Raw genomic sequence first — 19,440 nt, forward strand, 5'->3', positions numbered from 1 at the left:
TATTTTGTAGACACTTATCATATGTAGGACTTGTTATGAGCAAATCGTCCACATATTGGAGTAAGAGTCCTTCATCCAATATTAAGTTTCTAAGGTCCCTAGCCAACATTTCCCCAGACAATGTAGGGGAATTCTTAAATCCTTGAGGCAGGACTGTCCAACAATACTATTGGACTACCTGTACTTCTGGGTCCTGCCATTCTAAAGCAAACAGCTGCTGTGATCCTTCTGCAATAGGAATGCACAAAAAAGCATCCTTCAAGTCCAAAACTGAGAATCAGCTGTATTCTCCCAGAACAGTTGTAAGCAGAGTGTATGGATTAGGTGCCACAGGGTACAAATCTTGGACTATTTCATTAACAGCCCTCAGGTCTTGGACAAAGCAATACTCTGCTGAGTTTGGCTTTTTGACCGGCATGATAGGGGTGTTATATGGGGACCTGCAAGGTATAATCAGTCCTGTTTTAAACAACTTTTCGAGAATTGGCTGAATTCCCTTTTGGGTCTCTTGCCTTAGAGGGTATTGTTTTAGATTAGGTGTCCCAACATCCCTTTTTAAAAAATTAATTAATTAATTAATTTGACTGCATTGGGTCTTAGTTGCAGCATGCGGGATCTTCATTGCGGCACGCGGGCTCTCTAGTTGTGGCTTGTGGGCTCAGTAGCTGCGGCACATGGGCTTAGTTGCCCTGCGGCATGTGGGATCTTAGTTCCCTGACCAGGAATTGAACCCATGTCCCCTGCTTAACCACTGGACCACCAGGGAAGTCCCCCAACATCCTTTTTTAATGGGATTTGTATTGGCCATGTGTTTTTGGCCTTCTCTGGGGTGCCATCAGCCCACAATCCTGGCCTTACCTTTTCATAGACCTTGGAGGTTGGGGGAGAGCTCTGTCTCCTTTTCTGGGGTGTCCATGAGTGCCATATGTATGCGAATAGCATGCTCTGGTGGGAACCTGATGTCAAGCTGTCCTGGCAAAAAAGTTACTTGAACATTTAATTTACAAAGGAGGTCTCGGCCCAAAAGAGGGATTGGACACACTGGCATATATAAGAAACTGTGTTTCAGGGTGAGGTCCCCTAATTGGCATTCCAGAAGTGGTAAGAAATAACAATTTTGTATTTCTCCAGAAACTCCCATGACCGGGATGGATTGAGATGTTTTCTGTGCCACCTTGGTGTTTACCACGGAGTATGTTATACCCGTATCTATCAGAAAGTCAATCAACTTGTCCCCCACTATCAAAAGTTACCCAGGGCTCCTGTGGGGAAATTGGAATTGGACACCTCAAGTCCAAAGGAGCCCCCAGGCCTCTTCATTCATCATGAGAGTGTTCCTCTTTTTCTAACATATGAGAGGCTCCCATCTTTCTTTTATTGTTTTCTTTCTTATTCTTTAGTCTAGGTCAATCTTTTTTTCCAATGCCTGTCCTCCTTAGAGTAAGCACATTGGTCCCACCATGATGGTGGCTTACCTCTCTTTGGGTTACTTGCCTTCTGGGAATCCAGTGCTGCTGCCAGAAAAGTGGCGTTCCATCTTGCATCCTCTTGCTTCTGTCGTTGTTCCCTGTTGTTGATCACTGTAAAAGCAACATCTACCAATTGAGAAGGGTTCATTCCAAATGCACCATCTAACTTTTGCAATTTTCTTCTTATATCTGGGGCGCTTTGCCCAGTGAAGGTCATATTTACCATTCTCATATTTTCTGGGGATTCAGGGTCTGTATCAATGTAGCACCTATAAGCTTGATAAATTCTTTCTAGAGACTCTGATGGATCCTCATTGGGTTTTTGGTGTGTCTCCTGAATTTTGTTTAAGCTCTTTTGCCTAAGTACTCCTTTTCAAAGACCCACTAAGATACACTTCCTATAGTGCTTTAGGAGTGGCATATCTCCATTATTAGGATCCCAGTCAGGCTCAGCAATAAGAACTGCCAAATTTGCTTCTGGAGCTCCATCTGGATCTGTTAGATGAAGCTGGTATGCTTCCTCTCTAGCCTTGTCAATGACCATCCTTTCTTCCCCAGTAAGCATCATATTCATAAGAGTGTGAATGTCTGCCTAAGAGGGATGGTGAGTGGCAAAGATAGAAGTGAAAAGTTCAGTCATATGGAGGGGGTCCTCTCAGTACGTAAGGTTATGGTTTTTCCAGTTAAACAGATCTGAAGTTGACAACGGCTTGTGCATCCATAGAAACCCAGCTGGTTGGCCATCTGCATTAAGGTCTCCCACAGGATATCAGCACAAGGGAAATTGCCCTGCTCCACAAGTGACTCCCAGTCCAAATTGGATGCCCTGTCAGGTCTTATATGGTAAAACCAAACCAGGCCCCTGTGCCCCTGGGGTTAACATAGAAACTTCTAATTGATCCCCATAAGTAGGGGAAACAGGAGGCGGTGAATATGTTGGTGGCATGGGGGTGGTCGGAACAACTGCTGGTGCAGCCTGCTTGGCCAGTGGGGGAGTCTGGTTGGCTGGAGGGGGCGTTTAAGTTTTGGAATAACATGTCCTCACTCTCACTTTCACCCTCTCCCTCTTGAAGAGCAGGTTTTCCCTTGGTTTTCCTTTTAGACTGCTGTACCATAAGGCGGGAGCCTTCTGACTTCTTTTCCTCCTGATGCAATAGCATAAATGCTTCTGTGTAAGGAATCCCATCATTTTTACCTGCTCTTTCACAAAACAATTCTAATTGCAAGATTGTATAATAATTAAGTGAGCCATTCAAGGACCATCACTCTCCTCATCCTAACATATATTGGGCCCACACACGACTACAATAGAATATCCTCTCTTCCTTAGTCATAGACCCACAGCTATATTTTGCCCATTTATTTAAGATACACCACAAAGGGCTTTCCTTAGGGACAGGTGGAATATTTCCCATGTTTATAAGTTCAAGAACAACAAAACACAAAAAGCACAAGCAAATTCCAATACCAAAAACACAAACAGATTCCATCATGAATGAATGCAAAACAAAAGCCAACGAACCAGTTTACAAATCAGGTAGAGTCCAACAATAATTGCCCTCTCCAACAGGGTACCCCAATCAAATGAACAAATTGGCTTTTCCCTTAAAGGAAAAGCCCTAACTGAGAGGAGAAAATGTTCCCAGTTGTACATACCAGAGCGACTTACCCTACTATATGGAGACCATTGGCTCCCAAATGTTGATTCCTTGCTCCAACTGCCAAGTGCTGGGGCAGCTGGTGCCACTTCAGGGAATTTCGAAGGGAAGATCCTCAGGACAAGTGGTCCTGGCAACTGCTAGGGCCTTACACGAAAATTCCTCAACCAGGGCTGGCGGGCCATAAGCAGCAGAGCTCCTGGCTGGCTTCACCAAAATTTATTACCAAGATTGGGCTCAGTAACATTTTTATCCTCTTCATTTTTAAAGTCAGGATTTTGTACTCTTCTAATCTGATTTTATTGGAATTATTTATGCTCAGATGCTCTTTGCAAAGCTAAAACATATTTTTCAAAACTCCTTATGTTTTCAAGCATGTAAGTTAGTTAGCTAGTATTCAACATTTCCATCACTTATGCTTGCTTCTGACAAAAAAACTTTGTTTTTTTTCTCTGCTTTCCATTGAACCAGTGCCATTATGTCCTATGAATTTTGGTTGATTAAGACCTCAAGATATGTATTATCCTATATCACATCATTTTTTAAAACTTGTGTCTTGAAATAGAAGTTAAGAGCATAGTTTTAGAGGTCAGATAGACCTCTGTGATAGTAGACAAGTTACTGAAACTCTGTAGTCCTCCGGTTCCTTGTCAGTAAAATAAGGATTATAACAGTTCCTACTGCATAGCACTGTTATGAAGATCAAATAAGAAAATGTGGGTTGACTGTTTACTACATAGTAAATACTCGATAAGCGCTAGCTTTAGTTATTCTTTGATTACTTTTGTTAGATTGTAAGCTTCTTGAAATTAGGAACCATGTTTCAAATTTTATTAAACAATGAGTGCTTAATACAAATTTATTATTATTCACTTATATAATAGTTATATTTAGTGATAAGAATTCCAGAAAATGAAACACACTGAAATTAAGCTTACTAGATTTGATTCTGATTTCCTTATGTTACACTTCTTTATTTCCCCCCAAGTTGGTGGGTTGTTTTATTTCTTTCTCCTAATCTGACTTCTTTTTTTCTTTTTTCTTTTTTTGGCTGTCACTTATTTCATTTTATTTTTTTATAAAGTATTTTATTTATTTATTTTTAAAATTTTGCTTATTTGGTTGCCTTAGTTGCAGCAGGCGAGCTCCTTAGTTGTCACATGTGAACTCTTAGTTGTGGCATGCATGTGGGATCTACTTCCCTGACCAGGGATCGAACCCGGACCCCCTGCATTGAGAGCATGGAGTCTTAACTACTGCACCACCAGAGAAGTCCCTGACTTATTTTTTCCTTTTGGAAAAATATTACTCATTTCTAAACTTTCTTTTGTCTTTTCTCACTGTAGGGGGATTCACATTAAAATTCCATCAGTCTTTTAAGTGTCAACTGGGCCAGGTTCTGTGCTATTTGCTTGAAGATACCTAGATATTATCTCCATTTCATAGAGAAGAAAACCGAGGCTCAGAGAGTTCAGGTGAATGGTCCAAGATCATACAGTTAGTAAGTAGTAGCTCAAGAATGACCAATTAGACTTGACCATAAACCATTGAAAAGAACTCTAGGAGGAATATGACTAAGTAGTTTGATATACAGAGAGATAGAAATGTTTTTTTCTTCAAAAAGGGGTGAGGAGGACAGTCAGGGAATTCTTTGTGAAGATGAAATTACTCTAAGAGATGGCCAGTCAATCCATGGACAATTGAGAGCTGACTAATCTGGAACAAAATTTTTCCTTTCACTCCTTCTATTCTCACTTTAGATATACATAACAGAGTGTGTTTATGGCATATAAATGCTAAGTAGAGGGGTGGGGTAGGGAGGGTGAGAGGGAGCTGCAAGAGGGAGGAGATATAGGGATAAAGGTATATGTATAGCTGATTCACTTTGTTATAAAGTAGAAACTAACACACCATTGTAAAGCAATTATACTCCAATAAGGATGTAAAAAGTAAATAAATAAATAAATAAATACATGCTAAGCAGATAAATTGCCACTATTTGGAAGATAAAATGGTAAGCATGGGAGAAAAACATTTTATTTGATGGTATGTGGACCATAAGTAAATTCACAGGCTTTTAATATATGAAGAATAGATCTAGTAGAAGAAGATCCCATATCAGTGTTGAAAATGATAGCACATATGTCCTTTCACCAAGTTTAGTTACAGTTCTCATAATATAAAACTAATCCTTGGAATGCTTGGTAAATACGCTGATTCTGAGTACAAATGAATCCTCCACTTCTGAAGGCTTGGTGTGGGCTCCGATTTAGGTCTCCAATACATGTCCAGCGATTTTTGGTGCCCTTTTGGGAAATACACCATTTGGCATGATCCTGATAAGAGCTGAAATAAGATTGTCTAGATAACTTAATTGCCTTGACATTGTAGACATGGTAAGGAAGGGAGCAGTTTGAAGGAAGCTCTTGTCTCTTTCGCTGCCAGGTTTCTGTTAGCAAGTGCGTCTTCAACCGTTGAGCCATCCAGGCTGCAAAGATGTCTAGAGTTTATAAAGAGAAAAATAGTGAGGTTAGTATTTAAACTTAGATAAATCCCTGAAAATATCCTCAGGAATAGAATCATCACTCATCCCTGATATGTGGATGTCACAAGCACAATAATAACAACGTGACTGAGAGAGTGGATAGGAGAACATTTTGTAAACGCTAAAGTGATAATGCGAATAAAAGTTATTATCATTATTACTAGGATGATATTGGTCTCTGAAAACGTCTTCTATTCCACACATACAAGGGAGCAATATAGGTTTTTGTCCTGAAAAGACCTTTGGAAAGAATAAGGATAGAGCAGTAGCCAGAGGCTAGCGTCTAGAGATCTTTATAAACCATGCCAAAGTGTTTGAATTTTCCTGAAATCAATGGGAAATTTTTTTAAGGAGTGTTAGTGGGGAATTAATAGAAACTGATTTATGATCATAAATATCAATTGAGAAGCAATGTGCAGGATGAATTGGGAAGGCTACATTAGATTAGAGAGAGGAAAAACACCAGCTTGTCACAATAAGTGTGGTAACAAACACAGGTGTGAGCCGTGGCCATGGCAGAAAGTTTAGAGGGGGTAAGAAAAATGTGAGAGTTATTAAGGACCGGGAACTGATTTAATTTGATGATTTGATAAGGGGGAAGAGAAAAAAAGAGGGGTCAAGAGTTCTAGGGGACCATGCAGAATATGAGAAAGAGAGTGAGATATGTTAGGAATAATGATGAAATGATTTTGGCATGTTGAATTTTGTGTGGCTGTGCCACCCTGCGAGCAGAAATATCCCACTCACTGATGGATACACCTGTCAGAACAGAGGTGTAGGGTGGAGATCTAGACTTGGGAATGGCCTAGCAGGAATATGTATATGCAATAAGGGTGAGTAGAGGACCACAGGGCAACCTAGTCATGTAAGGAGTATGCAGAGGAGGAGGACCTGGCAGAAGAGACTTATAAGAAGTGGGAGGAAGACCAAAAGACTGTATACTTCCAAAACTCAGGGAGGAGAATGTTTCAAAAAAGAAAGGGTTCCAACTGTGCCAAATTCTGCAGAAGCTATTTCTGTCCTGTTAATTTTGGGATCTCTAATGCCTAACACAGGCAAGTAGTAGGCATTCAGTAAATTTTATTCAACATTAAAGGAAGGAAAGAAAGAAGTTAGGAAGGAAGGAAGGACGGAAGGAAGGAATGAAGGAATGAAGGAACGAATGAAGTAAGCTAGGAAGGAAGGAAGGTAAGAAGTTAGGAAGGAAGTTAGGAAGGAAGGAAGGAAGTTAGGAAGGAAGGAAGGAAGGATGGAAGGAAGGAAAGAAGTTAGGAAGGAAGGAAGTGAGGAAGGAAGGAAGGAAGGAAGGACGGAAGGATGGAAGGAAGTTGGAAGGAAGGAAGGAAGGAAGGAAGGAAGGCAGTGAGGTCAATTAAGATGGCCATTGGTGACTGGGGAGAGACTGTAATGTCTACAGACAGAGAAGCAAGACTGTAGTCAAGGAGCAGTGAGCAAGTAAAGACCCTGAAGAGTTTTCTAAAAGTAAATTTAGAAGAAAAAAAACAGAGATATAGGGAATCTAGAATTGAGGGAGGGTTTTTAGGAATGTTTATATTCTAAGGGGCTTGTAGAGCAGGAGAGCTGAAGTAGAAGAGGGAGAACAGGTTGAGTTTATGAAAGTATTCTGAGGCTGGGATAGGTTCCAGGGCACAGGGGGTGCACTGCTTCCGTTTGGATGAGAGAAAACTGGTAAAAAAAAAGAATGAAAATAGCTTAGATTGTTGAGGGTGGGGTGTGCTCTTGAAGTGGTTTCTTCCTGGTGATTTCTATTCTCTCTATGAAGGAAAAGGTGAAGAGGCAGGACTTGAGGGTAAGGAAGGCTTAAAATAACTACTTAGGGAGTGAAAGAAAAAGGAGACAGCTTGGTTCTGTGCCCAGCTGAGGCTGGAGACTGAGTTTTTACTGGCCTCTGGCTAGATGGTTGTGAGATACTTTTGTGGTTGGATCAGCGGCCCTTCTATTCAAGTGGCTAATATTTTAATTGGCCCTTGGTGTCCCTTCTCCCTTTTCTTTCTTTGTCCTCCCTCCTTTTCTACTTCTACTCCCCTGAATAATCAGAATATTTCCTCTTTGCAATCCAAAGTGAGTCCAGCAGCAGTGTAATAGCATATTGTTTGATGATGGCCTTTCATACCGTCAAGAAAAGAATCAGACTTTGCAAAATGGAGGAATTTTTGTCCCTGGGCTGACTGAAGTGTGGTGAGATGCCGGCCAGGGATCTCTGATGAGCTGGATCTGGCACACAGCTGGGGCATGTGAACGAGCTCCTGATGAAAGGTTACTGGGATGGAACAGCTATAAACGTTTGGGTTGCAGACCAAGAGCTGAGAATCTGAATCAAGAAACAATAAAGAAAAGTTGAGAGTTAAGACACAAATGGAAATGCTTGCTGGTATTTTAGATCTTGTTGTGAATTAAAAAACTAAACAGAACGAAAAACAAAAACAAAAGTATTCTCTTCTTTAAGCCAATAGCCTTCAAACTTTTGGTTAAAATAGTTGACACTCCCTACTTTCCAGGCATTATTATGGGGGTTTACTAATTTAATCATAAGAACAACCTTATTATTAGGTAAGTTCTTTTATCATTATCCTCATCTTATAGATAAATTAATGGAGAATTTATGTCACATGCCCAAGGTTATAAAGCTTGTAACTGAAGGAGTTGGTATTCAAGCCCAGGCAGTCTGGCCTTGGAGGCTATGTGTTTTTTCTCCCATGTGTACACATACAAAAGTAGAGAACACCCGTGTACTGATCATCCAGCTCCAAGAATGACCAACTCATCAGCATGCACACCTAATCTCTATGCTATTAAGCTCTCTAATCATTATAGGAACTCAGCTAGTTAGACTAGGGCTTAATTTGGGTGAGAGGCTCAGTGATCCTTTCCATAAGATGGAAATTTGATAAAAAACAAAAATATTCTAAACCTCCTATATCCAGAGGCAAATCACTCTTTACTATTTAGCAGCTTCCTCAGTAAAAAGTGATTGGTAAAATACCATTCCTACTTCTCTTCCCCATTCCTACTTTGGATTTTCCAAATCCAAGTATTTTTGGCCCTTTAAGCTTGAGATCTTAAGAGAAGATCATCTGGTTTAGGCTCAGAGTGTCATGTTGGTGGCCTATAGGCAACATGAGGTCTACACAATTTAAAAAATAAATAAGATTGAGACCATGTTTGAAAATCAGAGGATCTATCTCTCTCTTTCCTTCCCTCTCTTCTATTCTTACATCCTCCCCTAGGTTTCTGCTTCCTCTAAAAAATATGGAGATGTAGGTCTGTATTCCCACAGAACCACAGTATAATGGAGCTGAAGCTTTTGAGGGAAGCTAGGGGAGCGTCAACAACCCAGTTTGTCACTGTCCCCACTGCCCATGCAATGTCCACCTGTGTCACCCATTTTTGTTACCTGCCTGGCCCCTGTAGACATTTGAAACTACTGCCTCTGATCAAGTTCAAAGACTTCATTGGTGGACCAGGAAACTGAGATCCACTAAGTGAGTCTGCCCGAGATCTCACCAAAGCCAATATTAGAATCTAGGTATCAGAGGGTTTATGAATAGAGAAGCAAATGAAGTGATAAATTTATTAATATATTTCCAAATCCCTTCTTCAATATTGTCATCTCTCTCTCCCTCTCTCTCTCTTTTTACACACTCTAGTGTTACCTATTGCTTCATACTGGTTGTACTTGAAAGTTATGCAGATGCCCGTTTGTCCATTTCGTCTCCCTGTGGGTGGATAATCATAGCCTTCTTCAGGAATTGGAGGAAAATGGGGAATGGAATGAATCAACCAGAACCCCTGGACTCTGTTCCACAGAAGTAAACCTACCAAAGATACAGTAAATACAGATTAATTAGAAAAACAAAGCTCCTTTAAAAATACAGAGTTCAAAGCTACGACATTTAAGCCCTTTATACTTCAGGCTAATTTTTTATTAGGCTAATAATTACAAGGATCACGCTCTTTTTCAATAATTTCAAAACCAATTCAGGGACACATCATATTGCCCCATTACTGCTAATAACCCACCACAAAAGGGAGCTAGGGCAGCCACCCTGTGAAGAGTTGAGAGGCATTTCATGTTGAAACTACAAGGAAAATTTGTTTTGGCAGAATGCAAATTTGCTTAATTGGAATTTGACCTTGTTAGACTATGTAGTCACCTGGCAAGCTTCAGATAATGTCTTTACTGCTAAGCAGCTAAGCTATTTTCAAAAGCCAGCTAAAAAGCAGAGTTGAAAGAGAAAATATCAAATGAAAACATGTACTTGCAGTAATTTATTGTGAGAAACTGATGCTCATTTAGGTGCAGAATTCGCCCAGTTCCACAAGCTTGAAAAAAGAGGCAGAGAGAAAAAAACCAGGGAAGCCATGTTCTAAAGCACCCCAGTTAATTGTATTTAGTAAAAATCTCCAGAGCAGACTAACATGAAAGCCAGAGAAGAAGAAAACAGAAGGATTTTCATCATCTTGTGACATGGCACAAAGAACCCTGTCCAACAGGCATCTATGACTATTTCTGTGTTTATAAATATATCAAGACAGTTTTGGTATGCTAACTAGACTTTCCAGTTTGCATATGACCATGGAGACATAAAAGTCATGTTTGCCTTAGTGTTAGAGCAGAAACCAAATGCCTGCCAGTTATTTCTTTTTCAAAGAACACACTTTAAGGAAGCAGAGTATTTGTCAGTGACTTTGTCAGCGGCTATGGAATCAATACCTGTGTCGAGATGGAAAATGTTCAAAGTTCAGTTGCCTCACAGAGCTGGATGATCTTCAGGGACTCTCTTCGGCCCAGATGAGTATTGCTGTGTGTCTGAAATCCTAACTTCCTGGTACAAATGCCACAGGATGTCGGGACACCTGTTGGCAGGGAACTCCCCAATGTGACATCAGGTCCCACTCCTTTTCCAGTCTTTTTTCTAAACCCTTGTATCAACTAACAGGGTGGAGCAAAAATGGTGGTGGGAGGTTGGTAAAGGAGAGGTTGCAGAATGCGGCATGTTATAAAAATTGTTGGGTTCCATGCAGATAGGACCATCAGGAAGGCAACTTAGCTAAATCAAAGGCTTTCAATGCTCATGACATTTGACAGCCATTACAAATGATGTTCTTAATCAGAGGTTGCAAACAGGCAGCCCACAGGCCAAATCTAACCTGCAGATACATATTATTATGCTTGCAGAGTATTTTTTAAAACTTTGAATTTATTACTAACATTTAAAAACTGGGGAGATTTCCCACAAGCTCTAATTTTCTCTGGAAAAATTGCATTCCCATAAGGCAAGCTGAGTAGTAACTGCTTCCTTAGACCAAGTATATACTCTCCAGTTCTCTAGTTACCTGCCAGTTCAGCCCCCTTGGCTTGCTGACATCACTTGCCTGCCTCTGAAGGCATTTAAGTTTGGAACCTTCTGAAGAATACTTGTTGCCATGGAAAGTTATTCACGGTATATTAAGTTAAAAAAAGTTCGACGTAATCATTACAATAGTTGTATAAAAATGTTTCAAAATATGTATCATAGAAAAAGTAGAAAGTATTAAGTGTAATTATCTAATGAGTATTAGGATTACAGATTTTTTGTTTACTATCATTTTGAATTTTTCAATAACACACATATATATATACATAGTTTATAAATCGAAAAATACCAAAAATCACTATAATAAAAATTATTATAATTATAATTATAGAACAAAATATATAACAACAAAAATTACTATAATATAAAAATTATTTAAAAATACTTTTTCAAAAATGTTTACTGTATTTCAAATGGAACTTGACACTAAGAAGGGTGAATTTTACCCTATGCAAATTATCCCTCTATAAACCTGACTAAAATGTGTGTACAGTATACACACACACACACATATATAGTCTCGCTGGTATTCCCAGTAGTCAATACTTGGATTTCTTCTTTAAAGTATATATTAAAAGATACATTAAGAAATAAAATGGGATTTGTGAGAAGGATATTGCAAAGTCAAATTATATCATTATACCCTGTGACACAGAAATCACTCATTTTGATAACTCAGACCATTAGAAAGAAAAGCTATCTTTTTAGTATGGAGTATAAGACTACTGAAGACGGAATGTTTGAGAAAATACTGATTTCCAGTAGGAAAGAGAAAATAAGAGCCTTTGTCATACCTTTGGTATGTCCATACCTTCTGCTGTAATTCATGAATTTAGGGACTCCATCATTGTATATTAGATAGGCTGTGTTGTTATCCTGCAGGAACATTTTAGGGTTATAATGGCATAAATCTTTCACTCATAAATGCTCACAACGTTTCTACCAGCTACCGGCCTGCAATACGGAACTTTCATTAATACACATGAGAAGTCATCCATTCCCCTAATAGGCAGCTTTCCCATCGATATGAATTCTGTGACGTGCAAGACAAGGGACAAGAAGTCCATTCTCAACCATGCATGGTTTTGTCTTGTGTGACAGGAGCCCTGTGCATTGTGATGTGTGTGTGAGGGCAATATTCCTATTTCAATTATTTTGGATCCATGTTTCTGATCTGGCAACTAGTGTATAATAAAGGGGTACTTAAATATTTGTTCAGGAAATGCAGTAGGAACAACCAGCCAAGGATTACAGCTAAGCTCTCTCCATTGATATTATAAGCACAATGCAGAATTGGCTGTCAGGGTCTGATTTCCTCTGCCTACTTTGTGCTTCGCTGCTTGGTCATAACTTCCTGTTTAATCAGGATTCCTCATTCTCTGCTTCTACTACCTCCCTGATAGGGGAGGATTTTTCTTCAATCCATTTCTCCTGTCACTTCACCTTTTCAACTTGACATTTTCCTGCTTAAAAAAAGTGGTATAATTGAATGTGATAATGGATTTCCTCTGGTAAGGCAACATGCGAGTACATTCTCCAAACAGTTGGTCAAATCTCTGAGTCAAAATGAAGCTATTATTTTGATAGTATCTCTTTGTCATGTTTTGGAAACTTGCTTATATTTGTTCTGTGTCATTCCATTTCAGTTGTGTCATGATGCAGTGACTTTTAATGAAGCCAATGATGTCAATATTAAAAAGTCTCAGTGACATAATTAAAAGCAGGAAAGGACAACCCAGCCGCTTAAAAAAAGACCCTTGCTTGTCTCTCAGAAAAAAAATCAATAACTGAGTTTCTTACAGTTGCTTCATTATTTGATATAATCTAAAACCATTTTTTCAAAAAAGGCACAACATAGTCTCTACAGCATTCTTGGCTACTACGTTTAGGAATATTTAGGAAAGTAATCTCTTCTCTTACCTGCATTTTTCCGTAATTGACCATCGCTACCGTTGGCGTTCAGATTCTCCACTGGAGAACTCTGACAGTTAGTTATTCTATGAGCCTGTATGGAATGCGGTAACAAGGCCATTGTGTGCCTTTGGGGTACAATGTGGAAGGCCTCTGGGAAAATTCGGTAAGGAACTTAATTCTTCTAATAGATGAAGTTTATCATTCTAACCAGAGGTATAACAGCCAGCTAAGGTAAATGGGATGTAGCTCTAGTGAAAAGAGGCTCTCTCATAAAGGGGAAAAATCATGAACTAAGAATAGGACCTGGAGATTATCATACTAAGTGAAGTAAGTCAGACAGAGAAAGACAACATCATATGATATCGCTTATATGCAGAATCTAAAAAAATTGATACTAATGAACTTATTTACAAAACAGAAACAGACTCACAGACTTAGAGAACAAACTTATGGTTACCAGGGGGGGAAGGATGGGGAGGAGGGATAGATTGGGAGTTTGGGATTGACATGTACACACTGCTATATTTAGGATAGCTATAACAAGGACCTACTGTGTAGCACAGGGAACTCTGCTCAATATTCTGTAATAACCTAAATGGGAAAAGAATTTGAAAAAGGATACATGTATATGTATAACTGAATCACTTTGCTGTACACCTGAAACTAATACAATATTGTTAATCAACTATGGTCCAATATAAAATAAAAATTAAAAAAAAATGAATAGGCAGACCTAGGCTCATGCCTCTAGACCTTTTTTTTTTTTTTTTTTTTGGCCTCGTGGCTTGCAGGATCTTAGTTCCTCACCAGGGTTTGGGGTCCATCCCAGGCCCCCGGCAGTGGAAGCACGGAGTCCTAACCACTGGACCACCAGCGAATTCCCAGGACATCTTTATTCCTTTAACACTTATGTTGGGTATTATTTCGACTACTGGATGTTGAATAAGAAGGGTACGGTCTCTGCCCCCAGTCTAGCAGGGAATAATCAGGTAAATATAGGCAACTGTGATATAGTTTGATAAGTGTTATTATCAAGGTATATGGAAGGTTCTCATTTACAAAAGAAGGGATATTTTCCAACATAAACCCGATATTGGCATAACGTGACATTTGAGATTTAAAACCAGTTGGTCTGATCTCGCATTCTACTCTCTGTCAGAAGTTCAATTCCAGATCAGAAGGTGGGGAAGTTGTGTTCTCATAGTCACTTCTGGCACATAGTTCCAACTTCCAAAGAACACTCAGTCTTTTCGGTTGTTCTTCTTTGGGCTCCATGCCAATCAGACATGGAAATCAGCCCCTTTACTGTCATTTTCTTCCCAGAATCCACCACTCAAGACATTGCGTGTGAGCAGGTTTTACTGAAGGTATGAAACATTGAATGGTTTTACATCACCAAGCTGACCTGCCTCCAATCTCCCTCCAAGTTTTGTATACTTTTTAATTCCTAGCTCCCATCTACCCCTTCTTTATTTTGCAGAGCAGTTTAGCTCTCAGGCCCTCCTAGGCTCTGGGGCTACTTTTGCACTTCCAAAGATCATTATTATAGTTTGCCAAACGAAGACCCATCTTCCCCAAATAAGATAAATGACAGAGGCTTTGCAATGTTGCTCTGTCCTTTCTCTTCTTGGGTAGTCTGCGACTGGGAGGGGAAGAATGTGTTTATTTTCTCACTGATGGGTTATACTCCAGGTTTTCCACCCCCAACCTTGGAAAGCACAAGCAGCTACAGGTAGTTTTGCTTTTACAGAATAATCGATTAATTCAAAACAGGGATGTTGCTGAGAATGAACAATTTCTAAAAGCTTCTAGGACAGTGTTTGGAACATCACATGTACTCAAACAGCTTACAGATAAGTTTTGACTTTGTAACTTGGCTCCGAAGGCTGGTCTTAATGACAGGTGAATAAAGTGAATATTTGTGCACAAGGTGATAGCTCTCTGCACATTTTCAGTAAATGCTCAAATAGACACATGCAGTGGTGCTAGAGTATAACTCAGTATTGTTGTGGGGATTAAATTAGTTGACATATGTAAAGACCCAACACGTTGTAAGTGCTGAGTTCTTTTACATATTTACTTCTCTATAAATTATTGTTAGGAAATGCATAGATGAGTATAATTGGATGTTAATTATTGTTCGATTTTACTTGTCACCCCTGGTTGAAAAGCAGTATCTTGTCACTGAACAGCAGATGGTGCCTGGAATGTTGGGAGACTGCCCACATTGAGGCAGTTAACTCATTGCCTGATGGAGTCCCGATAGCAGGTTTAAGCTCCGTATTCAGGCAAGTTAGTTCCAGGGCCTTGGACTAGAGCCCTAGCTCTCAACCTACTATTTTGAAAATGATTAATTAAAAGGAAGACCAAGTGGAACCCTTTACTTTTCCCACCAAACTCATCCCACCATGGCTTAAACAACCCATAACTCATGGCATATTGATCACAGATCTATATTGCATTGTCATAGGAGAGGGCTCTTCTCTCTATTTCCATTAAAGGAGTAAGATAGCAAGTACTGAGCACATTGGCAGAGTTTGGCAGCCAGAAGATTTCAATATGTAATTAGTTCACACTTTGCCCAGTGATGCCATTGGACATAGTGCCGAACGTATCAACAATTTGGCATTGCTATGGAGTATGTTGACGTATTCCCTAAGGTCTTCGTTAGATTGATTCAGATTCTGAGCTGGCTTACTTCCAGTTGCTAGGATTGGGCATTGGGTAGACAAGGAGTTAAAATCTTTTGGAAGCCTTGGAGTCTGTATTATGCATTTTATATGATTCAAATAAATGATTAACTATAACATACCTCGGAAGCATGTGCTTCATATAGCTGTTGTAATGTCCTTCCCAAAACACTCTTGGTGGTATTCATTAGTTGCTTGCTCCTTCTCCAGCTTCTGGTTGCAGAGTCTAGGTATAAGTACTCTACCCCAGTCTCTCTACTTTCCTTGTCTTGCCTTTTAGGCAACTTATAAAATGTAAACCTAACAAAGGAAATAATTATGAATTACTAACATTTACTAACTGTTTCCCTGATGGCAGCCACTGTGTCAAGCACTTAAATGTATCATTTCACTTATGTTTCACAGAAGGCCTCTAAGTCTCAGGAAGGGGATTTGCGCAAGCTCTCTGCCTCTTTTTCCACCCTTACTGTTGCTCCTTCCCAATGAAGGAAATGCAAATCTGACTGTACATGTTCTAAAAACATTTACTGGCCTGGGGGGTGGGATCCCCGTAGTAGAAGTTCGCATACTTTGAGAATGGCTTCTCTGTTCTTTCCGCATTCTATAAGGCTGCAGTGGGGAGAATGTCAAGGCCCAGGCCTGGACTAGAGAGGTCTTAGATATGTTTTTCTCTGCTGCCTTAGGTGCTTGGCATGCTCATCTCTTTGTAGCAGGCTGGCTGGGTCTGAGATTTGGGTTTAGGCATCAGAGTCAGTGGAGGCTTTCTTGAGCCTCTGGCCTAAGCCACATTCTTCAGCTCAGTTTATCAGAATGCTCTGCATTGAGGATTCAGGTCCAAGACCAGCCAATTAAGTAAATGCCTTGCTTTCTTTACTATTGTCTCCTATCTGTATATCTCCTTTGGTTATCTCACAGGGAGCAGAGGTTGTTAGACCCACATGGCATTCAGCCATTCTTGGATCATCTAGCCCAGGGTTTCTCAATGTGCTGTATTCACATTTTGGGCCCCATTGTTCTCTGGGAGCCTGCTCTGTGCATTGTAGTATCCCTGGCCTCTTCCTATTAGATGTCAATAGTACTCCCCAAGTCGTGCCAATCAAAAATGTCTCCAGACATTGTCAAAAGTACCTGGAAAGCCAAATTGACCTGGTCTAGCCAAACACTCTTTAATAGCACAAACCCCACGATTAACCCTCAAATACTCACACTGGACCAAACATTGTAGTGCATTCACTATTACCACACAACAGTGTCTCACACTGCCGAGAAAAGCTTCAATGTTCACTTGGTTCTCATCAGTCTTATGCTTCCATTTATGCTCTTTCCTGCCCTGTCCAGGCTTTCTTACTCTCAGGGCCAGGTCCTCACACATGGCACGAAACATGAAATTATTCTTTGATGCTGACCTCATGTTCCTCTGCCCTTTAACTCTCGCAGGTAGTTGTAGCAGCTCGAGACTGTACCTCCCTGTCTGCTTAGCTCAGCATTCTCTCTGACAGATATTGCTAAGTAATATGTCCATTCAGTTGTGGCAAAAATAAATTTTGTATATTGATCACAATTTGGTGGCCCACCAGTGAAATGTTTGTCAACTATCATGGCACACCAACTAAGGACTAGTGCTTTTAAACATTTTCCTTGGGTGACCATCTCCAATTATAATTTGAAGATTTCTGAATCTGTTTCTAGCCCAGATCTCTATGCTGAGGTCTAAATAAACCCAAATACAAAGATGTCTCAGAGACCTCCAACTCCATATTTTCCAAACCAAGTTCACAATGTTTTGCGACAACTCTACGCATCCCCTGCTCTTAGGGAACACATCCACACAGTCACAGAAGCCAGCAACCTGCAAGTCTTTCTTAACTTCTTCCTCTCTCCTACTACCCTGTGCCTATCCATTACCAAGTCCTCTCAGGGCGTTCTTCCTCTCTGTTTCCTCTTCTTTAACTTGGGTCTATACTTCTTCTCACCTGTAACACTGCCAAAGTCCTATTGGTTTCCATGACTCTAGACTAGTCCCCAGCCAGTTGGCCTTCAGAGTACTGCCAGTGGGCTTGCTAAAATGCAAATCTGACCTTATCAAGTCCCCACTTGAAGTCTCTCAGTAGCTCCCTTTCAAGGTCAAGTTCAGACTCAGCAGTTCAGCACATGAAGCCCCTCATGACCTGGCTCTCACCTATCTCTCTACGCTTCCCTCTCCCCTCCTGCCATTTCCCCCTTCTCCCGAAGGGCCAACTTTACTTAACTGCTTCCAAATTCTCCCCATTGCTTATTGCCTCTGGACATCCTCATTGCTTCTTCATTGGCCTGAGATACCCTTGCATCTCCCTTGTTTTTCTAACTAACTCATAATTGTTCTCAAAACTTAGCTCAAAACTATTGGGTTGGCCAAAAAATTTGTTTGGGTTCGTCCGTGCGATGGTATGGAAAAACCCGAACGAACTTTTTGGCCAGCCCAATACTTCCCCAGAGAAGTCTTCTGGGCTCTATCCTCCCCAATGCCCCATCTAATGCCCCATATATGCCCTTACCACATAACTATGAGCTCCTCGAGGGTAAGAACTATGTTTTGTTCGTATTTGTATTTTCAAAACTCAGCACAGGGCTAGTGTGAGCTCAGTAACTGTTTGCTGAGAGACCGATTGAGTGGATCTATGTTCTCTAGCCTGAAGTTTACACAAAGCTTGCTGCCAACCATAAAGGCAAACCTAAACACCCTAATTAAAGAGTGAAAAAGTGATTAAAGCTTTTGGAGAATCCATGACTGTCACGCAAAGCTGCGTTTCGTCTCTTTGACACTGCAGGAGACTGGTGACCTACCACCCACTCCAACAGCTGCCTGTGCTGTCCAATAAACAAGGTTAACCAAGCAGTGCTCTGTACCATCAAGCCCTCTTTCTCCTTCACATAAGGAGACGCTCCAGTGTCAGGGAAAAATTAACCTCTCTCCTTCATCAACTCTAAAAGGATGTTGGAAGGGTTCTGTTAGGAGAGCCACAATGCAATTAAAGGAAATTGCCAACGGAGAGAAGCTGTCAGCTCTAATGCACCTCTGTGGCCACCAGCCTTGCCCTGCTGAGAGCATGAATCAGGCCCACGAGGGGCTGCTAAGCTCTTTCTCAAAGGGAAGCTCCCTCATTCAGAAGCCTACCCCTATCTGGATACGTGGCTCGTTTACACACTTCAACTTGCTTTCTTCTTAAGGGGAGAGGTGGAGTGGAAGTCTCCTGAACTTCACAGTGTGCCAGTTAGCCACCAGTACTCTGGCTTTCTATCTGCACGCAGCAAGCCTCACATTTCATTTACCTACCAATCCACAGCTTCACCTTCCTCGTTTCTGCACGATATTGTTGTCGCCTTCAGGATCCCAAAGAGGCCAAGGAAGAGCAAAGCCAGGGGTGCTCTTAGAAGTCTTGCTGTCATTTTCTATCTGGCACCTTTATTCCATGGCACAGCAGGAAACTTTCCCCATGGATCGTGGAGTCTGAGTTTCAAGTCTCTCAGACTGTGCTGGCTCTGACATTTGATTCCATTTACTTCTGCCATTTGCTGTTTAGGCATTTTCAGAATGGGACGGATCCCATGTAATTGTGTGATTCTGTCACAACATGCCAGCGTGACTCTGAACGCCTTTGTGCTGAATTGTTGACTGCTGAATAGTTTGCAATGTCATCAAAAAGCCCTGGCGAGAAGAAAAGGGAAGTATAGTTAACTCGTGGGAGTAAACATCATGTAGTATGAAATTCAGTGGACAGGAGAACTCTGTATTGATAAATAGATGTT

At 40.6% G+C, this 19,440-nt stretch overlaps 1 protein-coding gene across 1 annotated transcript; it reads right to left on the reverse strand.

The window, feature by feature from the left end:
* Nucleotides 1-710: 710 nt before the first annotated feature.
* Nucleotides 711-19,093, reverse strand: DNASE2B (deoxyribonuclease 2 beta). Its single transcript, XM_082408730.1, has 6 exons — nt 18,968-19,093; nt 15,777-15,954; nt 11,845-11,926; nt 9,347-9,508; nt 7,807-8,004; nt 711-5,627 (listed from the first exon to the last, which is right to left on the reverse strand). Exons 1-6 carry the CDS (start codon nt 19,078-19,080, stop codon nt 5,287-5,289), a joined length of 1,074 nt encoding a protein of 357 aa, XP_082264856.1. The 5' UTR covers nt 19,081-19,093; the 3' UTR covers nt 711-5,286.
* Nucleotides 19,094-19,440: the final 347 nt, after the last annotated feature.

This window comes from Balaenoptera borealis (assembly GCF_965194805.1).
Source record: "Balaenoptera borealis genome assembly, chromosome: 1".
NCBI classification, from domain to species: domain Eukaryota; kingdom Metazoa; phylum Chordata; class Mammalia; order Artiodactyla; family Balaenopteridae; genus Balaenoptera; species Balaenoptera borealis.